At 36.9% G+C, this 14,356-nt stretch overlaps 1 protein-coding gene across 9 annotated transcripts in view; it reads right to left on the bottom strand.

Moving 5' to 3' along the window:
* LOC120311809 overlaps nt 1-11,604 on the bottom strand; it is a 113,816-nt gene extending 102,212 nt beyond the window's left edge. For 8 of the 9 annotated variants that reach the window (XM_039351801.1, XM_039351809.1, XM_039351828.1 and 5 more), the window contains exons 1-6: nt 11,457-11,604; nt 8,351-8,514; nt 5,874-5,983; nt 5,327-5,439; nt 4,092-4,310; nt 1,076-1,219 (exon numbers count right to left, since the gene is read on the bottom strand). In XM_039351801.1, the coding sequence (XP_039207735.1) occupies nt 1,076-1,219; nt 4,092-4,310; nt 5,327-5,439; nt 5,874-5,983; nt 8,351-8,514; nt 11,457-11,523 (817 nt within the window). In that variant the 5' untranslated portion in view covers nt 11,524-11,604. The remainder of the gene's footprint in view (nt 1-1,075; nt 1,220-4,091; nt 4,311-5,326; nt 5,440-5,873; nt 5,984-8,350; nt 8,515-11,456) is intronic. The other variant, XM_039351837.1, reaches the window with a different exon arrangement.
* Nucleotides 11,605-14,356: the final 2,752 nt, after the last annotated feature.

Raw genomic sequence — 14,356 nt, 5'->3', positions numbered from 1 at the left:
ATAAAGAAGAGGGAGTCAAGCTATTCTCCAAAGCACCTGAAGGCAGGACAAGAAGCAATGGATGGAAACTGACCAAAGAGAAAAGCAAGCTAGAACTAAGGAGAAACTTCCTGACAGTTAGAACAATTAACCAGTGGAACAACCTGCCTCCAGACGTGGTGAATGCTCCAACACTGGAAGTTTTTAAGAAGAGACTGGACAGTCATTTGTCTGAAATGGTATAGGGGTTCCTGCCTGAGCAGGGGTTAGACTAGATGACCTCCAAGATCCCTTCCAACTTTTTTTATTATTATTGTTGTTGTTGTTCTATTCTATTCTATTCTAATCACTGAAACTGTTGTAAATACGAACTGGTTGCCAAATGCCTGAATTGCAGTCACATGACTATGGGGTGCCATGAAATTTGTGGAGTGGTCAAAAATACACTCATTCAGCACTGTAACCAATTCAAACAATTACTGAACAAGTGATCAGTAAGCAAGGATTACTTGTACTATACTTGTTGATGGAAGTACCAGTCTATTTCTGCTATTTTTAAAAAAGATACTACAGAGTGAAGAATAGTTGAAAAATAATGAAAACCTTAATTGTATGGGTCCACGTGAAACAATATAAATACACAAATAAGTGGCTACATTCAAAGTCAAATCAGAAACCATAGAGAATGAAAAAGAGGACCTTGACAGAAATATGCAAGAACAGTTATATAGGCAAAAGGAGGTGAAATATTATTTAAGTCAAGATAACTTTCCAAGACAATTTTTGCAAGAGGCTCAGGAAGATGCTACTTTAATTCACTAGATTATAAGAAGGGGAAAATATAGTAAAATTGTATTGGCTATTATAGCCAATTTCAATAAAAAATAGTTTTAGCTATCTTCTTGAGTTGATTTCATATCCTGGTCTACCTACCAGGAGAGAGAGCAACCTATACTATGGACATAATAACGCTATTCTATTGTTCAGTGACATCAAAATTAATTAATTAAATAATAATGTTTTAATGCAAAAAACCTCTTTTTTGCTTCTCATCATCTATCTTTCACTTTCATGTTTCAAAGCCTTATTAAGGTACCTTGTTCACAAACAGCAGGTGAATCTTGAGATCTGCAAGAATGGAAAATATCACAGTCTCCTGTATAGGGATTGCACAATTCATCACCATAGCATCTATTGCAAACAGAGGAACAGTTTGTTCCAAAATAACCCAAGGAACAATCTGTGAAAAATAATAACAATTGAAATAAGTGTATGAATATGCACCATTAATAACTTCCACCAAGTAGCAGTCGATATTTTTATGATAGGGATAAAGGGCTATTAGCCTTGATGGCACTGTGACCATCTGCTGGGAGACTAGTAGGCTTCGTCTAGCATTTAAACTGCTGGATTAAATTGGGCAGGAGTTATGATTCAGGAAGCACAGCTTATGTTCTTCTGTTATCTTAGAACAGTGGTTCTCAACCTGTGGGTCGGGACCCCATTTGGGGTCGAACGACCATTTCATGGGGGTCGCCAAACAATGCAGTCTGCCATTTTTTCCCCCTTTTCCTTACTTGTGCTACTCCCTTTTATTCTATTGGCTTTTGAAAGCCAATAGAATAGACTCTCTTGAATAGAGTCTAATTCTATTGGCTTTCAAAAGCCAATAGGAATCGTCCAGGCTGTCTCTGCCCTGCTGGGCCCGCCAAAAGTCCCATTCTGCAAACGGTGCTGCACCAGTCGAGTAGTCCTCGACTTACAACTGGTTGATTAGTCCTTGACTTACGACCGGTTGGGGGTCGCGGCATTAAAAAGGTTGAGAACCACTGTCTTAGAAGATATATTGAGGGACTTTACCTACCAAAAGTAAAAATAAGTACAGAAGAATTAGAATAATTGTAATAATCTATGGAAATTAATGTTTTATTATTTTTCTGTGAAAAATATATAAAATCAGTTTTCAAAATGTGTCCCTATTTATTTAGTGTGCAATCAATATAATTGGCATATTTTGATCAATATTCCATCTGTGATATACATTTTCTATGCCAATTTTTCTCACTGTTACAATGCCCCTTCCATATTTTTATATTATTTTCACAACTACCTGTGTTTCCCTGAAAATAAGACCGGGTCTTATATTTTTTTCTTGGACTAAAAGACCTATTAGGTCTTATTTTCAGAAGATGTCTTATTTTTTCCATGTACAGCAGGTGGCTAGCATGCAGCAAGGGGCGGGACATTTGGTACAAACAGCAGGGTGTGGCCTGCACATGGGGTGGAGACGCAGAGTTTTGAAGTGCAGCAGTGATTGGAGCGTGGGGGCAGACTAACTACCTGTATGACAGAGTTCAGGTGGGGGGAGCACATGCCCTTCCCATGCCAGGCCAGCCCTTTCAGCCCCATGGCAGCTGTGCTGGGCAGAAATGGGAAGGGCACCCAGGCGGGGGCAGCCAGGCCGACACTCCTCTGGATGGAGTGGGGGGCCTTTGCCCCAGGGATATTGAGGGGCTGCCTTCCTGGCCTGGCTGAAAGATGAGCAAAGAGACACCAGCCCAGGACCAAAGCACCAGCGGAGCCCCAGAGGGTCAGGGAAGTGCTGAAGTGAGCGGGCATCCTGCCAGAATGCTGCCATTTTTCAGTAGATGCCAGCCTTGCCCTATGGTAGGTTGCCCTGGACAGCTGCTGGAGACGGACCTGTTGCAGCGCCTGGAGCCCTTGGGGGGGGTTTGTCTTGCCACCTGCTTTCCAGCTCCACTGCATTTCTCCATCACCATGGAGCTGGAGAGCTTGGTGCATCACCATGCAGCTCCCCTCTCTTCCCAAAGCATTCCTTTGCTAGCCTGCTTTCTAGTTCCATTGCATTTCTCCAACGCCGTGTGCAGGGAAACAAAAGAAATTTGTGGGACTAAAAAAAAAAGTTCAACTGGACCTTCCAGTTTCGTAAGATCTTTTTATTTTCACAAGAAGAAGCGGCCCCTTCTTCACCCAGGCCAGCAGGAAGGAGAGAACAAAAGCCAGCCGCTGCTGGCTATAAGTGGGAAGAAGCAGGGGCTGTTTCAGGAGGCTGCCTGTAGGTGTGGTTTATATACAAAAGGCTGGAGCACCATGCTCAGCCCACCAATGAAACCTGGACCGCAGCTCTGTGAGTTCCCATGTGGAAGGGAATCAATGCCTGCCTTTTTTTTTAATAATTCTGGTGAACCAGCTCTGCCCCATCTGCTGCTCTGCCACTGTACTGTTTAGCCCTGGATTTCTAAGAGATGAGGCCAGTATTGGGGCATGGGAGTCCTGGCTGCGGGCGTAAGCAGGTACGGGGTGCATGAGGCAGCTCCATCCCTCCCCATTTGCCTCACCTCACCTCGTGCAACCAGATGGTGGGATGGAGTGGGTGGGGTTTTAACTAGGGCTTATTTTGGGGGTAGGGCTTATATTAGATGCACACATAAAACTCAAGCTAGAGCTTATTTTCGGGATAGGTCTTATTTTTGGGGAAACATGGAATCCACAATTATATAAATTTATATAATTTATATACAATTTATAATATAAACATTTTAATTGAAAAATTGCATAACAAAACTAAGAAAACTCAGATATATAAATACTTAAGCATAACTATTTAGTTCACATATTCCAGAATGTACTAACTTTAAATGTCTACACTAACACAAGAAGCTGATGAATTTCTCAATCAGGTTATTATCAACTCAAAGGTAAACAGGCTAATAGTTAAGTTGCCACTTCTATTTATCCTTCAACTATCTGCTCCATAGCAAGCAAATAAATTACTTGCTTCCTTTATCACTACCAAAGTGATCAAAACTTAAGACCTTTAACACCAAAAAACAATGCAAATTATCCAAACACATTTTTCTACTATTTACTAAAAGGACACATATTAGTTTATCATTTGTATTTATTTCAGCAGAAAATCTCCCTCTGCTTTTCTTTAGAATACAGAAAATTCTATCAACGTTACATTTTAAAATATTCAGTCTAACTTCTATTAACTACAAATGATTTAGGGCTGTTGTTGTTGTTTTTGCTTTTTCACATGATACATGACTGTAAACAGACCTAGGGAATATCTGAATTACTTAGCACACCTGATTTGACATATGCTACAGACTGTTTTTCCTTGCTTTTTAGCAACACTGTTCCTCTGGCAAGTGCATAACCATTATTCCAGGTTGTTATGCCTGTACACTGCTCTCTAAGCTCCAAGCATGCTATTTTTGCAGAAATCAAATCTGTGTGGACTTGAGACATAGAGCTTTTTGGTGATAAAAGCACCTTCCCTTTATGTTCTTGATATCGGTCAGCAACTACAATTAAAAAAAAGAATCCATTTACTAATACAAACAGAAAATATTATTCCTGAAGTTTCTACATTTGCACCAAGTTTAATTCTGAATAAATAAAAAGCAACCATAAATGAAATCCTATTTTTATAGTCCATGGAAAACATGTACAAGCTTAGACATGTTTTTCTCAGTAGAATAAATTGGTCAAAAATAAAAGCAGGTAAATAGTCTATTTTTATAATAAATATAACTGCATCATCAGTTAAATTGGAACCAATGAAACACCTCTCTGAAGATAAAGACAAGGTTGGATCTAGCACCAATCTTGGCTAGAGGGTTAATGTGAGTATGAGTCACTGTCGTTTATATAGATTCCATCATCTTTGAGAGAAAATCAGGCATTCTAACAGATTTAGTACTTTTGGGAGCATGCATCTGGTATTTTGTCTGAGAGAAAGGACAGGAATGGTGTGATGCATTGTTGTAGTTTATTTCCTGAATTAAAGGCTACTAGAGCCTTTGGAAAATGTTGGATCTCTAGTATATTTTTAGCTGTATATTTATACAACAAAATTACAGTATATTGTGGGATAATCAAAGCTTGAAAATTTTGGAAGAATGGGGAAGACATAAGGTACTAATCACATTAATTTTAAATAATTTAATTATTGTAATTAAAGATATTAAGCTAATTATGCTATTACAGGAGAAACTTAAACTAAAATTTTAAAGTGATGGCATATTGAATTAAAGCATCTTCTGAATTTGCAAATAGCCCCTAGTGCTCTGCTATAACACTATATTTACTGGAATGTAGGTTCATCTAAGTATGTATTAAATTTATAAATTTAGTAATAACTTCTCAAAAGGAGAGAAATTAAGGTTTACAGGATGAGCCAAAGATGACCGAAGTGTCATCGCACTCTAGTAACGAAAAAGAAAGCATGGAGGAAGGAGGATGTTCCAACAGAGCTAAAGTGCAAAACTATTCTTTTCCTACAATAATTTAACATCTTAGCGGATAAATAAAAACTTACCTGCAGATCGTTGACAGATCCAATGGGCTTCTGTATCACAACTGACAGCAACCAAGCTGTGTTTGGAAACTTTCACACAAGTATTTGGCTGAAGTGGATTTGATAGTTGAACCCTTTCCAGTTAAATAGAAATAAAACAACAGAGAAATTAAATTGCTTTCTCTTGGAAATCAGTCACAGAGAGAATGTAACCATTTTTTTTCTTTAAGGCATCTGTAAACTTGATTCAAAAATCCAGCCATTTGGGCAGGCTAATTTATTTTGGCTTTGTCCAAGCCATGTAATTCAGAAACAAACAAAATGTTCTTGATAAGGAAATCTTTATTATGTGACCATGTTTATTTTTAATAAATAATTAAAAATATTTTGAAATTGCCTGCCAATACAAACAGCTGAGATACTTCTGCATATTTTTAGTTGTCTCTTTCTTGTTTGAGTAATATCAAGACAAACAATGATTAAAAGATTAGAACATGTTTGATTCATATCAAAAGAAATAATGTTTCAGTAAAAACAAATAAGATTGCTTTTCACAGTTATTCTTTACCAAGAACTTGTATTTGCCCGTGTGCCTTCTGACCATGAAAAGCTTTGAGTTTCTTCTAAATTATTCAGTCCAATCCAAAAGTTGTCCAAAGGTAAATCTAAAATCCAATTCTACAAAATAAATAAATAAATGTTTAATAAATTTATATTTGAAACATCACCATGCTTAACACATCTAACTACTTTTCTTTTACATCATAAATCTTTCTTTCTTTTACTTATTTATTTTATTAAATTTATTAACCATCCATCTTACCACAAGGTAACTCTGGGTGGTTTACAACATTAATATGGATTGCATATTAATTTGTACTTGCATATACTCTGGATATATCTGAAGTTTCTAACACTGCCAATATACCAATGAAATATTATTGCTCAGAGAATCTAAATTATTACTGAGCTCATGAGAAGTCTGATGAAAAATGGTATTTGTAATTAACTATTCCATTGAGCTACATAACAATGATAAACTAAGCATATTCATTGGGTTTACCATAAACTAGCCAACCATATTTTAACTCACTGTGATATATAATCCCAATCTATTTCTTAAGACTGCAGTATTAGCTACACTATTAAGGGTTACCAATTCGTGTGTTATATAACTATCCAAATCAGGTGCAGTTATGATTTCATAGGACAGAAATTTTGTAAGACATAAATACCTTTATTAAACCTGATCTTAAAATTTGGAGAGCACGGAAAAATAACAATTTATAAACCCCCCCCCCTCTCATCTGTATCTATATCTGTATCTATATCTATATCCTCTAATTGCTACTTATTCAATATGGGCTTAGCAATAATGGCAATCAGGCTCCTTGTTGCTGTATGGTAATGGTTCACAATTTTAAAGTTCAGAATATGCAAACATGAATCCTGAAAGTATTTCATCTTTCTCCTCATTCTGAAGATTCATAATGGTACCTCATAAGTATCAAAAACCAGCAACTTTATAGAAATGTCTTTCAAGACAGGGAGAACTATTCCTACTCAAAGATGAATTCATCACTATGTGAGTACAGCCACATTCCCAGTTCAGCCAAGGCATATGGCTCTAAACTGTCAGTGCCTGTACCAACAACTCTGAGAACCATATCCATACACTGGAGACACATAGCATGAAAATCCTTCCAGATAACAAGCCAAGCTCTTGGTTCAGTATGGAGCCCAACTTGGAGCAGATCTCAGTAATTTTATCAGACAAATGCCTAGTATAATCTTTTCATCAGTCATTAAGATGTGTCTCTCTGGGGATTTATGTCACCCCATAAATGCAAAAAGAATGAAAAAAGAATTGTGTTTTACCATACTTCATAATGTAGTCCACTTTCTCCAGTGACACTCTAGGGCATGGATGTCAAACTCGCCATGTCACGTGACCTATCGTGACATATTGTGACTTTTTTCGCATTGCCGGGGCTGGGGTGGGCGCGGCCTCCGCATGATGCAACTGGCCCGCCGGTCGACAGTTTGACACCCCTACTCTAGGGTTTCTTCTCCTGTTTTATTTCCAGAGTTCTACTGTAAAACAAGGATCCCCCAGGACCAGAGTAGAATTACAGCCCTTTCATTCTGAGCAAGGTATTGGCAACATCAGGAAGTGAGAACTCGATAGATATGCTACAGCTACAGCATCCTTGAATTCTATAATGGTATAAGCAATCATCCTGTTTCCTTTCCCCTAATTTCACCATGCTCTGCTTACTTTCTCTTACGCAGGAATACCCAGGAATGCAAGCACAGTTTATCTAGCCAGTCTGCCTGCCTGTCACACCCAGATGAGTCAGATAGATACACCTCACTTGAATTCAAGGATTGCAATGTGTAGCAACAGCTCAGAAGACGTAGGGCAGTGATGGCGAACCTTTTAGAGACCGAGTGCCCAAACTGCAACCCAAAACCCACTTTTGCATCATCGGGTACCAGGTAGGTCTGGCCCATTGGCTGGGTGTGGCCAATTGGGTGGGCATCACCCACTGGGTGGGCGTGGCTGCAGTGGTAACGGCAGACTGGGTGGGATTAAAAAGTTCAATCAATCAATTCCAATTTTGCAGGATCTTTTTTTTTCCCCGCAAGAAGTTGAAATTGACTGATTGATTAAACTTTTTTTTTTGTACACGGTGGCGGAGGCCTAAAGCGAAAAGGTTTTATAAAACCCAGTTGAAGACCTAAGACTGGGGTGACAGCACATGTGCCCACAGAGAAGGCTCTGAGTGCCGCCTCTGGCACCCGTGCCATAGGTTCGCCACCACTGACGTAAGTAAATGAAAGTACTAAGAAGATCAGCCAATGAGTAAAAGATGAAACCATCCAGTTTACTCTGACAAAGCAGACATATAAGTTCTTTTAAAATCCAAGGCAAAACCGAGATGGATGGCAAACAAACTTAATAAAAATACATACATAAATAAATAAACATACATACAAACATTACTACAGGGTTGGCACACAAAGAATATTTTTTCAACTTACTTTTTCCTGAATACTGTTAAGTGTCACTAACTCTGTGAATGTATATCGCTTGCAAAACTTCAATGCTTCAGTCCAAGTCCCTTCCTGATTTTCTTCTAGACAATAACAAGTCCCATTCCAATAGTGCCAGCATGAGGCCTCTGGACAAGTCAGTCTGAATCTGGCTTTAAGTGAGAAAATAAAGATACGGGAACCTATCAATATAATATTTTAGCTAAACTGAAAATCTCTTGCATTTTTACAATCTTTATTCCCCTAAAACACCAAATGTTTAACTCCTCTAACCAGATTTTTTGTTAATATTTCAGACAAGAAGAAAATTAATTAAAATATTGTTTAACAATTTGTAATTATTGTCTTTGAATTTACATGCCTTTTTGGAAAAACATAATTGCGACTTACAACAAAATAGAAATATGTGTTTAAAAAGTATTGCAGAAATGGAAGAAAAGTAGCATTCTTTAAAATTCAATGAGAATAGACCTTGCATTTGGTTTTCTTGTTCCCAAGTGGTTTGTGTCAATAGTTAAAGCATCAGACTAGAAACTGGGAGATCAAAATTTCTAGTCCCACCTTAGACACAAAGCCAATGGAGAGACCATGGATCCTTTGTTCTTAGACCTAAGAAACAAGCAATGGCAAACCATTTCTCAAACCATTTCCCATGATTGTTCATGCCCTGGTCATCTTGTATGTGGACTACAATATTGCAGTTAAGTTGCATATGGGGCTGCCCTTGAAAAACTTTTGGAAGCTATAGGTGATCTATAATGCAATAATAAGAGCATTTCACAAGAGTCTTCTACTTATAACTGGTCACTTAGCAATTATTTGAAGTTATGACAATCTGAAAAGGGACTTACAACCTGGATTTGAAGTTTCAGCAGTTGGATCCTCTCCATGGTCACATGACTGAACTTCAAATGCTTGGCAAAGTGGTCTCATTTATAGCTGCTTGCAACGTCCCGCAGTCACATGAACACATTTTACAATGAGTTACATTTATTATCTCTAGGTTTCCAATGCAATGCTTACATATATGGTATAAATCTTAGTTACTTTCTTTCTTCCATTGTCTCTGCCTAACTTGTAAGCTCTTGACAGTTGGTATGGTCTGAGTTGCACCTATCACAAAATACCATCCCATGGGACTTCTCTGTTGCAGCAACTGCCCATTGGAACAGAATTCCTCCAGAGGTTTAAACATTATTGAACTTTTCTTCATGCAAGCTTAAACACCTGGCTTTTTCCATATATTTTGATCTAGGACAGGTATATATTCACAGTGGAATAGTTTTTATATATTTATCTTTATTCCCCATTACAACTATCTTTTGTTCTAGCCCTAGAAATTCAGATAATAAATAAAATTGCAACTAAAACCCATGCAATTTAATTTAGTCAAGACTATTTTTTTATGTGTAGCTCAGTGGGGAATAAATATAGTTAGGTTCCTTTAACACATCTCAATATTTAATGCAAGAGGTATCTTGATTCATCTTGATGAAAATTGCAAGATTGAAAATAGTGACCATGGAGTTTCTATCACTCCCTTTATGCTGACTCCAGGTATATGTGTGCGCAGCGGTGGGATTCAAATATGTGAACAACCGGTTCTCTGTATAGATGCTGCTTCTGGAGGTCCATTCTGGGCCTGGGCAACAAAAAATTAGCTACCGGTTCTGCTGAAGTGGTGTGAACCAGCTGAACCCCACCACTGTGTGTGCGGAATATAAAGAGACAAGATGCCTATATTCCTTTTCCATACATAACTGTGTTAATCTTGTTCCTTTGATTTTGGCTGCAAAATTGTTAGAGAATGATTAGAAAAATATTTTCTTCCTCATTAACACTATAGCACATTTACCACTGCAGAGGTTAGAAGATTTATATCCAATCCTGTATTCGTACACATTGATTGTACCAATGTAAAGTCAGAATTTTTCCTGAGATTTGTTGCACGTGTTTCAAATATGCATGGGTGAATATCATCATAATTACATTATAGCATTTTAAAATATTACAAGCAGCTACAGGAGAAGTGTAGGAGACTATTTATTGTACCTTGACAAAAGTAGAGGGCAATCTGCTCTCTAGAACTGCCTTATGGCTGCTCAATTCCTTTTCTTCTATCTTTAAAGACTCCTTTTACCATTGCTGCTGAAAACTGGTGACTACAGTCCATACAGTATCCATTTTCAAATTATGTGAGATATTTTTTAAAAATATGTGATTTCTACTCACAACACCAGTTTCAGCGGCAATGAGTGCACTCTTGGAAGAGTTGAAACACCAGATTAGGGATAGATTGCCATAAAGAAAAACTTTTATTTATTTATTCTTTAAAAATAATAATCAAAAAAGAAACAAATACAAAGTTTTGTGTTTACATTAATTATAATAAAAATACATTTTCAAAACAAACTACATATAAAAAGTGTTTAAAATGGTAGTTGGGTTACATAAATGGATTAGAAATTAAAATATACATACTTGAATGTAATTTACATTAAATATATAGAATTGTAACTGCTAATTGACAGATATATAGATACACACACAGAGACTTTGTTTTGTTATTTTTCCTATTGTATTTTTTCACTTTTTAAAGAAGATATTTGTATGTCATGGAGAAAATTTATGCGGACACATAAATAGGAGTCATAATCACATAGGAGTCAAAAATGACCGGATGACATGTAATTGATCCATAATTTACTGACAAAAATAAGTACTTATTGTTTTGATTAATCTAAATATTAAAGGTATTTTAGAGGGATTTTTTGATGACCTATTTCCCCCGAAGTAAAATTGTACTGAATATTGCCATGTAAATATTTATAGATTTTCTTGGAGGGGGGAAAGAGATAGGATTACAGTCAAACACCTGTAAACATTTACAATTTTTTCTTAGGGGGGGGGAAGAGATACTAGGATTACAGTCAACACCTAACTTAATCCTTCAAATATTATTTACTCCTGTTTTTTCAGAGGTAGATTTTATTCTTTCCAGAGAGGCGTCTTTTGGGGAAAGAGGCACAGACCCAGCCGGTTGCTCCTTATACAAACACCCACAGAATACGAGTTACACTTTCAGGCCGTTTACCTTCATCTTCCCAAGTTTCAACCCACTGCATTTGCCACAACAGAATCGAGGCCAGCAAAGCCCGCATCCCACCGTTTCCTCAGCGTTATCCCCGAAGCTTCGCTCAGGATCTCTGCCCGCAGGACAGCGCCGTCGCGAGCGCTTAGCAGGCGGCCTCCCGCGAATAGCCAAGAGGGAAAAAATTCTGCGCATGCACATACGTTTGTGCAAAAGTGGGGAGCTGCGCGTGACCTGACGCTTCAAGAATGTGTGCAAAACTTGCTGTTTGCCCCGCTTTCTTCTGCAATAACCCCCCCCCCCCCAAATCGCGTTGCCCTCGCGAAGGTCTTTCAAAAATGTCCACCTGGTGCTTATTATTTTCTGCTTAAATAAACTCCCGTCGTTTCCCATCCTTGAGGGGCAAAATGCCCTTATAGGCTACTCATGAGTGATCAAATGGTTAGCATTCTCGAGACTTTCCACAAACAAAACACATGTCAAATACCATGCCCGCGTTCCTATTATTATTTTCCTTTTCAGGTGTGCCTTACCCCCCGCCCGTTGCTTAGGATCGTAGTTTTTGGATTTTATTTAGTTTTTGCTTTATCTAAAAAGGGTCTGCCTATGGATGCTGATTAAAATTTTAAAGGTGCTGCCTATCACATCCGAAAATATAAGAGGTCTCTATTTTGCTCTGTTTCCTCACAAGAGGAAACACAGGGACATCCCAAGTTCCAAATAAAATAATTTACATAATATGGTCTTGATCTGTTTTTCTTGCGGGTTGCCTTCCACTAATAGTAAAGACCAAATATGTTCTGACTTTTTGTTTCTATAGTTATAATAGGAGCTCCAAGTTAGCTGGCTTTTTTTTTTTTACAAATTAAGTTAAAGTAAAGAAGTCTGCAAAAAACACAACACTGAGTATTAAAGAATAGTTGCAATCAGCAATGTGGCCACACCAGCTCATTTAAAAAATTCTAATATTGGTATGCTTGGGAAAACTAATTGTTCCATTCACAATTGCCTAATTATATGTAGTTTAGTTTTAATGTGAAATCATTAATATTTTTATTAACCCACACTTTGCTTTCAAATTGCTAGTCATAAAATCAATTAGCTTTATGGAAAATATATTAACAATAATGAACAATGCCTGAACAGTAATAATAATAACTTGGCAAATGCTTCTCTCTAGAAAGAAAAAAAGTCATAACAAACCAAGGATCTCTGCACGTTTTTTTAGACTGACATTTTCATAGTGAAGCATAATAAATGCTGATATCAATCCTTTGTGTAATACAGCAATCTGTTATTTTTATGCAAATTGCTAGGAACATCTGCCTTTACTTTCTAGGCAATTTAATAGATTAATAACAGCTTTGATTCTATATTTTTCCTGGAGTATTCTATAGAATATATAATTATTTTCTACATATATATACAATTGTTATACCAAATACACAAACAGTTTATATTACATAATTATGATTTACAATCCCACAAGAGCATGAAACAAAAACGAATAAAGCAAAGGCAAAAAAAAAAGCAAATTCAGATATTAAAATTTGGGTTCATAGAAACAGAGTTGTGAGGTATTACTTAGTCACTGAATCCAACTCCTTATTTTATGTAAAATCCAAATATATATAAAAGCATCCATGAAGGTAACTATTGTGTTTGAAGGTATCCTGGTGAGTGGGAGAATATTATCTCACGGGTTCTACTATCTAACTGATCTTAGCATTTGGAAGTTTTTTCTAAAACTTTAGAAAAATTTAACCACAATCTGCCTACTCTGAATATGAATCCATTATTCTGTGTCCTGCATTTTGGGATGATGGAGAATAGGACTTGGTCTTCCTGTGAAGTCCTTTCAGATATTTGAAAAATGCCATCAAACACATCCTCCCGTAATCTTACCTGCTGATCTCCATATTTTTCTACTATTGTTTAATTCCTAGTCTGCTAGTTGTCTCTGTTGTCTTTCTCTGAACTTGTTCCAGTTGATTGGAATGGTTTTTTTTTAATTGTGATGTCTAAACCTGGACATAATTCTTCACTTCACTGCAATATGATGTGAAATTATTTCTTCCTACGGGTATGTTTCTTATATTTTGTTATGGTATTTTATTATACTATAAAGTTGTTTCTTTCATTTTTGATAAGACATTATCTGGTTCAGTCACTATAGTTTATTAAGTAACACCAAGTGAAAGTGAAGTGACTGTTATAATAATAAAATTATGAAGATTTCTGACTTACCTGGAAATGGATAGTGGGTTGATGCTTGCTGATTTATTGTGTCAGAAAACATTCCAGTTAATGGAGATAGGGAAAATTAGACAAGAAAATTACTTATTCTATTACAGGTAGCCATTTTTTAGTGACCATTCGAAGTTACAACAGCACTGAAAAAAGTGACTTATGACCGTTTTTCACACTTAGAACTGTTGCAACATCCCCATGGTTACTTGATCAAAATTTAGAAGCTGAGCAATTAACATGTATTTTTGATGATTGCAGACGACTGCAGTGTCCCAGGTTCATCACCTTTTGTGACTTTCTGACAAAGTCAATGGGGAAATCAGATTCACTTAACAACCATGTTACTAACTTAACAGCCACAGTGATTCAGTTAACAACTCTAGCAAGAAAAATCGTAAAATGGGACAAAAATCACTTAACTTTCTTGTTTAGCAACAAAAATTTTGGGCTCAGTTGTGGTCATAGGTTGAGACCACCTGTGTATCTGAACTAGAGATTTAACTTCCATTGGTTCTGGTTTGTTTGGAAAGGATCAAGCCAGGTTTCTAGGCCTCATGTAACAATAGATAAACCATGAAAAAATATATCAGGGTTTTTTTAGCTATACATACTGACAGGATGATCTAAGCAAGGAACAACTGAATGAACAAAAC

The sequence above is a fragment of the Crotalus tigris genome, unplaced genomic scaffold (genome assembly GCF_016545835.1).
Source record: "Crotalus tigris isolate CLP2741 ecotype Arizona unplaced genomic scaffold, ASM1654583v1 scf7180000017568.12009008, whole genome shotgun sequence".
In the NCBI taxonomy this organism is placed as follows: domain Eukaryota; kingdom Metazoa; phylum Chordata; class Lepidosauria; order Squamata; family Viperidae; genus Crotalus; species Crotalus tigris.
Note: the sequence above shows the minus strand (reverse complement) of the source record. Positions and strands in the feature narration are given on the sequence as shown.